Source organism: Cebus imitator, unplaced genomic scaffold (genome assembly GCF_001604975.1).
Source record: "Cebus imitator isolate Cc_AM_T3 unplaced genomic scaffold, Cebus_imitator-1.0 Scaffold87, whole genome shotgun sequence".
Lineage (NCBI taxonomy): Eukaryota > Metazoa > Chordata > Mammalia > Primates > Cebidae > Cebus > Cebus imitator.
In genome coordinates, this window is record NW_016107402.1 from 5,733,355 (window position 1) to 5,741,967 (window position 8,613).

The 8,613-nt window shown below is 46.4% G+C and overlaps 1 protein-coding gene across 2 annotated transcripts in view; it reads left to right on the forward strand.

Annotated features, from left to right (window-relative positions):
* Nucleotides 1-2,330: 2,330 nt before the first annotated feature.
* The window catches only part of SMPDL3B (sphingomyelin phosphodiesterase acid like 3B), a 26,197-nt gene continuing 19,914 nt past the window's right edge, over nucleotides 2,331-8,613 (forward strand). The window contains exon 1 of one of the 2 annotated variants that reach the window (XM_037740714.1): nucleotides 2,331-2,756. In XM_037740714.1, the coding sequence (XP_037596642.1) occupies nucleotides 2,696-2,756 (61 nt within the window). In that variant the 5' untranslated portion in view covers nucleotides 2,331-2,695. The remainder of the gene's footprint in view (nucleotides 2,757-8,613) is intronic. The other variant, XM_017534741.2, reaches the window with a different exon arrangement.

The window sequence follows — 8,613 nt, forward strand, 5'->3', positions numbered from 1 at the left end:
TGGTTACCATTATGGAGGTGTTGGGAGGTTGGACCTTTGGGAGGTGATTGGACCATCAGGGCTTCACTCTCGTGAGTGGGATTAATGCTATTATAAAAGGGAAAGTTTGGCCTTCTTTTGTCTTAGCCCTTTTGCCAAGACATGTCATATGAGAACTCAGCCTTTCTCCCTCCAGAGGATGCAGATTGCAAGGCACCATCTTGGAAAAAGTGAATGGCCTCACCAGACACCCAGCCTGCTGACGCCTTGATCTTATACTTTCCAGCCTGCAGAACTGTGAGCCAATATATATTTCTGTTCTTTTTGAAATACTCAGTCTCAGGTATTCTGTAGTAGCATAAAATGGACAATGACAACTTCCCTGCCTCAGCCTCCTTGCTGGTCTTCCTGAAAGTCCATCTTCCACAGACGCAGTGCAATCTTTCTAAAATGCAAATTAGGTTATATCTCTGCCATAGCTTCCCACAGCTCTCAGCTCAAACAGCTGAGCACAGCCTGGCTCCTGCATGCTTCCCCAGCCTTAGCACCCAAGCCCAATGTCACCCAACTCAGCTCTCTGGGATGTTTCAGCTCTTTCTGCCTGGGATACCCTCCTCCCCAACTTGCCCCCTTTCCTGCTAACTCCTACTTGTAAATTAAGGTTAAGCTGGTGAAAACCATATCTTATGTGCTTTGCCATGCAAAGCAACAGGAAAGACCCAAGACCACCTGAGAAATCTTCTTCCCAAAAAGTCAAACCTGAATGTCATCAAATCCTTGGCTGTAACTACCAGTTCACAGGAAATATGGTGGACAGAGGAATATGTTAAATGCACCACCAGGAAGGAATCAGCCAAATCCTTCAGAATGTGGGAAATTCATAGGACAAAGAACAGGGTAAATAGAGAGAGGACAGGAGAGCTACAAATTAAGGAAAACTGAAGAGACACATCTACCAAATGCAATGTGTGGACCTTGTTTAGACCCTGATTTGAAAGAACCCATTAAAAAAAAAAAGAGAGACATCAGGGAAATTTGAACATTGACCACATATCTGGTGGAAGTAAGGAATGACTGTTTTTTTTTAGATCTGATGATGTGTTAGAAAAAGAGAATCCTTGTCTTTTAGAGATATATACTATTTATGTTCAAAATGATATGGTCACTGGAATTTACTTTAACATAATACAGTGGGGGCCAGGTATTGTAGCTTACACCTGTAAGCCCAGTGCTTTGGGAGGCTGAGGTGGGAGGATCACTTGAGGCCAGGAGTTTGGGACCAGCCTGGGTAAAATAGTGAGATGCTATTTCTAAAAAAAAAAAAAAATTAGCTGGGCGAGATAGTGAGTGCCTATAGTTCCAGCTACTCCAGAGGCTGAGGCGGGAAGATAGCTTGAGCCCAGGTGGTTGAGGCTATAGTGAGCTATGATCCTGCCACTGCATTCTAGCCTGGGTGGCAGAGTGAGACACATCCCCCAAGACCCCCTCTTTTTTTTTTTTTTTTTGTTGAGACAGAGTCTTGCTCTGTCACTCAGGCTCACTGCAACTTCCACCTCCCGGGCTCAAGGGATCCTCCTGCCTCAGCCTCCCAAGTAGGTGGACTATAGACACGTATTACCACACTCAGCTAATTTTATATTTTTTGTAGAGATGGGGTTTCCCTATGTTGCTTAGGCTGGTCTTGAACTCCTGGGCTCAAGTGATCTTCCTGCCTTATTCTATCAAAGTGCTGGGATAACAGGCATGAGCCACTGCATGAGGCCTGAGACCCCTTCTCTAAAAAAATACATAAATAGGCCTGGTGTGGTGGCTCACACCTATAATCCCAGTACTTTGGGAGGCCAAGGAGGGCAGACCACAAGTTCAAGAGATCAAGACCATCCTGGCCAACATGGCGAAACCCCATCTGTACTAAAAATACAAAAATTAGCTGGGCGTCGTGGCATGCGCCTGTAGTTCCAGTTACTTGGGAGGCTGAGGCAGGAGAATTGCTTGAACCTGGGAGGCGGAGATTGCAATGAGCTGAGCTTACACCACTGTATTCCAGCCTGCCAACAGAGTGAGACTCTGTCTCAAAACAAACCAAAAAAACCCATAAATAAATGTTAAAATAATAAAATTTTTTTTAAAAGTTGTTAAGATAATTAAATGGAAGTATAGATGAAGTAAGATTGGGCATAAATTCATAATTGCTCTAGCTGGAGGAAGGTACATGGGGGTTCATTACACCATTCTCTCTCCTGTTTCAGTTTGACAGTTTTCATTATACAATGTTTTGATTTTCAGCCTTGAAGGAAAAAAAAAAAATGTTAAGAAAGGATTAAACCTGTGTCACTTCCTCCCAGAAGTCCTCTCACATTCCTCAGTCTGAGTGAGATCCCCCTTTCCAGGGCTGGCCGATTCACCTGACTTGCTGACCTGTAATCCTGTGGTTTGCCCCTCCCTCTTGGGGGCAGGGGCTGCACTGGCAGGACAGGTGTGGCTTCCACTTAAGGGTCCAGACACCTGCCTCCTTGGGCCAGCTCAGATCACAACCTGCTGGGCAAAGGAGGAAAAGCCAGAGGAGCCAGACGCCTTAGAGGACCTGGAACACTGGTAACAGGACAGGGTGTTCTGCTCAGGCACGTGGCCACAGACATCTACTTGGGAAGCTTGCGGTGTGAACAACAGACAGCTCCTGGAGAATTCCACGGCTCTGGTGAAGTGAGCCCCGAGGATGAGGCTGCTCACTTGGCTGATTTTCCTGGCCTACTTCGGAGGTGCCAGGGCTGAACCAGGTACAGCACCCTTTGTTTTGTACTATGAACTGTGAGGCTGCTGGAAGCTGCTCGCAGCAAGTTTGGAGGTGCTTCTAAAGATAGCAAGGCAGGAGCTAGGGCAGGGAGACAGGGTGGGGAGAGCTAGTGGGTCTTGGCGGGTGCCATTTGAGGCTGAAGATTTTCAGTGGAGGCGATAGCTGGCCAGGGAGGGACACCAACTTTGCAAAGAGGTCTGGGTATTTTAGAGCCAGCTAATTGTTAGAGGTAGGAGGTGGCAGGAAAGATTCGTGAACTCATTCAACAAATGAGGGCCTTCCTTGTACCATGCGTTATTCTAGGAGCCAGGGATATATCAGAGAAGAAAACAAAGTCCTGGTCCTAATGAAGAATTCCTTTATCTGGGGGAAAAAAACCACATGAACAAATAAAATACGTAGCACTGGAGGAGATGATAAGTGTTATGGAGAAAATAAAGTAGAACAGGAAGCGCAAGGTGTGGGGAGGGGATACTTATAAGGCCGCCAGAGAACTGTCAAATCAGGTGACATTCAAGTGGAGCCCCCAGGCAGCAAGTCAGGGAGCCATGTGGGTGTCCAGAACATTACAGGAAGAGAGGACAGTGCACGGGGCCTGAGGTGGACACACAAGTGATGTGCATGAGGAACAGCAAGGAAGCCTGCGTGGCTGGAGCAGGGTTGGCAGGTGCGGGGGATGAGGTTGGAGGGTGGGTAGGTCCCAGCCCATGGATAGCCTCGAAGGCTCTCTTGAGGACTCAGACATTTTTCTTTCCCTGTGGCTGTAGATAGGAAGGACTCAGGCTTTTGGTCAGGGTGAAATGGGACGTCATTGGAGGGTTCTAGGCACAGGTGTAATGTATTCTGACTTCTTTATGTCTAAAAGGACCCTTGAGGCCAGACGCAGTGGCTCACATCTGTAGTCCCAGTACTTTGGGAGGCCAAGGAGGGTGGATTGCTTGAGTCCAGGAGTTTGAGGCCAGCCTGGGCAACATAGCAAAACCGTGGCTCTACTAAAAATACCAAAAATTAGCTGGATGTGGTAGTGGGCACCTGTAGTCCCAGCTGCTTGGGAGACTCAGCTGGGAGAATTACCTGAGCCTGGGAGGTTGAGGCTGCAGTGAGCTGTGATGGTGCCACGGCACCCCAGCCTGGGTGATAGGAGTGAGACCCTGTCTCAAAAAAAAAAAAAAAGAAAGAAAATGAAAGAAAAATATCCTCTTTTAGAGCCCCTTTGAAGTAGGTGCTAATATCATTATACCCATTTTGCAGATGAGGCAAATGAGTCTCAGGGGGAACACTGCACTTGCTGAAGATCTCCCATCTAGGAAGTGGCAGGACAAAGCCTGTGCCTGGCTGTACTATGCTTCATGTCCTCTTGGGATGGTGGGGTTTAAAAGTACTATTTTTTTCTCTTTTGTCCAAACTTGCTGGAATGTATACATCTGTAATTTTAAAACAAAAGTAAATTTAAAAGGAATTCCGCAGTACCCATAAGGTTTTTCCGACTCCACGTGTCTTCCTGAAGCACAGGTGGATTCTGAGACAGGGGATCAGACAGATCATCCCTGCTTTGCATTAAACTGCTGGGTTTCTGCCTCCACTTTCCTTAGCCAGGAGCTTGGGTGGGCGCCAACTTGCTGTCTCCTTCTCCTCCCACACATGTCCTGTGCAATATTTCACTCCTTTCTCAGCTTCTAACTCCAGAGAAGCAGACAGGTTCTTCCCTTGTGGGTTAGCTTGGTAGGAAAACATTCCCAGGAAGGCCAGCCCAGGGCTAAGGGAGCAGGACCAGGGTGTAATGGGTGGGAATGGTAACACCTACCTCTGGAGCTGTGGAGGTATTGTGAGCAGAGGGTCATCCCTGTAGGGGGTCAGATAAATGTTGGTTTTAACAAATGAACTTCATGGGTTTTGAAGGGCCTCTGTTTACAGAGGACGAATTACAATTGTGTTTTGGGGCTAATGCTGAGCCTCAGTAGCAAAGGACTGAAATAGGGACTAAGATCATTGTGTGGTGTGGGTTATAAACAATAACAGACAAAAGCCACTGAATCACAGGAGTCAGAACTGGGAGGGCCTTCAGGGAACCTCTGTTCGGTACTTTCATCTTATACTTGAGGAAACAGAGGCCTGAAGGGCAGTGTGACCCAGGGAATGAGCCTTAAGGCTCCCTTGTTCGCCCCACAGCCAGGTGTTCTGTGTAAGAGAATGATTTCACCCACACAAGTGAGGCAGGAGGTGGGACTGGACTCCAGAGGTGGGGCTTTGACAACGGACCAGATTGAGGACTAGCTAAAACAGGGCCTGAGCAAAAGCAGTTTTCATTCAAACACACTCAGCAGTGTGCCATGTCAATTTACCTTTGCTATGGCAACACCCAGGAGTTATTGTCCCTTTCCATGGCAGTGACCCAGTGATTTAAAAGTTACTACCCCTTCCCTAGAAATTTCTGCATGAACTGCCCCTTAATCTTCAGGCAATTAAAAGTGGGTATAAATGTGACTGCCAAACTGCCCTGAGCTGCCACTCTATGCTTATGGGGTAGTCCTGCTCTGCAGGAGCCGTCATGGGGCTGTAACATCACCCTTCAACAAAGCTGTTTCCTTCAACCTCAAGCTTGCCCTTGAATTCTTTCCTGGGCAAAGCCAAGAACCCTCATGGGCTAAACTCCACTTTGGGGCTCACCTGCTCTGCATCACAACCATCCCCTTGCTGGGTGCATTCTAATCCTCGTTTTATAGATGAGGAAACTGAGACTCAGCTCCAAAAATCCCTTGCTCAAGTTGCCCCTGCCTGTATGGAAGAGCCAGGATTCAAAATCAGCCATCCCTGATTGCAAGTTTCATGTATGTCCTTACAGAAATAACCTACTGCTTGAAGCCAGAAAACTTAGGTCCTACCTGTGGTCCTGGCTTTGAATACCTATGTGACCTGCAGCCTTTATTTTACTATTTATAAGATAGGGATGATAGCAGAGGAGAGATTAAATGTGATGGCTAAGTGAGATCATACAGGTACATTATGAAGTACTGTAAAAATTTAAGGAGCCATACACACAGATGGTCCCTGACTTATGATGGTTCTACTTTATGATGGTACAAAAGCCTTAGACATTGATTAGAAAACACATTTCAAGCCATACAACCATTCTGTTTTTCATGTTCAATTCAGTATTTAATACATTGCAAGAGATAGTCAACACTTTATTATAAAATAGGTCTCCGTCAGATGATTTTGCCTAACTGAAGGCTAATGTAAGTGTTCTGAGCTCCTTTAAAGTTGACTGGGCTAGCTGTGATGCTCTTTAGTAGGTTAGATGTGTTGAATGCATTTTTGCTTTATGATATTTTCAATTTTCCAGGACATAGCCCCATCATAAGTCAAGGAACACCTGTTTATATCTCCAAGGTCATGCTGGTAGGTGGTGGCAGAGTAAAGTACACAGTGATCATTTCCATTCCGATGTGCTCAGAATCCTCAGTCTGCCACTCACTCACTCAGTTTCCTCATCTGTAAAATGAGTACATCTTAGGATGCATCTCATAATGTTGTTGTGAGCCTGCATGAATAGAGTGTGTGGTGCAGTGTCTAGCATTCAGTAGGTGCTAAATGAATGCAGGTGCCTTCCTGCCCTCCTGTCCCCAACCATAAAGGAACTCACCTTCTGGCCATTTTAAGAACTTAGGTTTTATAAATGACTATGGGAGTTCTCCCCACCCCCATCACAAATCATACTAAAAGCATCCCATATCATGTATGATTTTAATTTATTTTATTTTATTTTTATTTTTTGGAGACAGGGTCTCTATCTGTTGCCTAGGCTGGAGTGTGGTGCTGCAATCATACCTCAAAGTAACCTCAAACTCCTGGACTTAAGAGATCCTCCTGAGGCCGAGTGCGGTGGCTCACGCCTCTAATCCCAGCACTTTGGGAGGCTGAGGCGGGCGGATCACCTGAGGTCAGGAGTTCAAGACCAGCCTGGCCAACATGGTGAAACCCCATCTCTAAAAAAAAATAAAAATAATAAAAAGAGAAATCCTCCTGCCTCAGCCTCCTGATTATAGAGAAATTAAATTTCTTTTTAACAAGTAGCTGGGTGTGGCGGTATATACCTGTAGTCCTAGCATGGTGGCTCATACCTGTAGTCTTAGCACTTTGGAAGGCTGAGGCAGGTAGATGACTTGAGCTCAGGAGTTTGAGACCAGCCTGGGTAACATGGCAAACCCCATCTCTACAAAAAAAAATACAAACAAATCTGCCAGGCATGGTGGCACATGCCTGTAGTCCTAGCTACTTTGGGGACTGAAGCAGGAGAATCAGTTGAGCTTGGGAGATTGAGGTTGCAGTGAGCCAGGATCACACTACTACTGTACTCCAGCCTGTTTTTTTTTTTTTTTTTGGTAGAGACACAGTGTTGAACTCCTGGCCTCAAATGACCCTCCCAGTTTGGCTTCCCAAAGACTGGGATTACCAGTGTAAGCCAATGCACGTGGCCCATGAAATTTTTAATATTGCTTTTGAAATGAATTGTTGAGGCTGGGCGTGGTGGCTCATGCCTGTAATCCCAGCACTTTGGGATTGGGAGGCCAAGGTAGGTGGATCACGAGGTCAGGAGTTCAAGACCAGACTGGCCAACATAGTGAAACCCTGTCTCTTAAAAAAAAAAAAAAAAAAAAAAAGAAAAAAAAAAAAAACCCCTTTTTTTAAAAAAAAAAAAAAAAAAAAAAGGAAATGAATTGTTGATTTTGATGAACTACTTGATTTTGGTAGTTTTTATTTTTCCTGCACTTTTGGAGTCAATGCATTTTTTCCCAAGTCTGACATTTCTGTGGGCCTTGCAGAGCTATGAGGCCTTGGGCCCTATGTCTGTCATCCCTAGTGGGCACGAAGTCCTGGTAACCCCCTTTGGTGAAGGAGGAGGCGGGCCAGGACACCTTTTTGGCTGCCCAGGGATGCACTGCACCCATTGGTCCTCCTCTCAGAGATGGTCATCTGGGGCAGACAGGCTCTATCTTCACCTCGTTTCCCTTCAAACATCCTGCCTGCCCCTGCACTTTACCTGTGGACAACAGCCAAGAACATGCTGGGGCTGGCTGGATGAGACGTGGCCACTCCCTACCTCATCCAGTCTCTCGGTGAGAGGGGGCCTTATAGGACCCCGCCAGGAACCAAATGTAGAGTACCCACTGCTTCCCACTTATGGTGTTCTGTTCATCATCTCACATTTTTCATTTTAATCCTCACGTAGGCTCCAAGGTGAAGGGGGCGCTGTGATCTCAATTTTACAGAGGAAACAGGCCCAGGAAAGGTTCCACTTTTGACATAGCTATGGGGTGGTGCAGCAGGATTCCCTCCCAGGTCTGTGCCCTCAGCTACCCACTGTACTCAATACCAAATTTATTTGTCTCCTCAGTAATGAATGAATAATAATGATAGCTGAGATTGGTATACCTTTCTATAAAACTCAAGTTATACATGAATACTGTCTTGCTGTAAAAGGCCCAAGCAGTGCAAATGTAGAAAGCCTCTTAACTTTAACAAGATCCCCAGTGAAGCATCTGGATTGTAACACTTCAGAGGTCTGGTCTAAACGGTGAAGCATTAAAGTGCCCAGTCCCCCACACCTCGCCAGTCTCACTCCTGGCTCCAGGGGTAATTGCAGGTAATGGCGTGGTGTGTTGGGATTGTCCTCTATAAGCCGTTTCTCCCTCACTGTCTTATTGGATGCTCACAGAGAGGCAGGCCAGATGTCAGCACCCTCTGGCTCAGTGAGGCCTGGCGGCCTGCCCAAAGGCCCTCAGCAAACACATGGAAGAAGAGCCTGGATTAGAAATTGGATCTCCTGGCCGGGCGCGGTG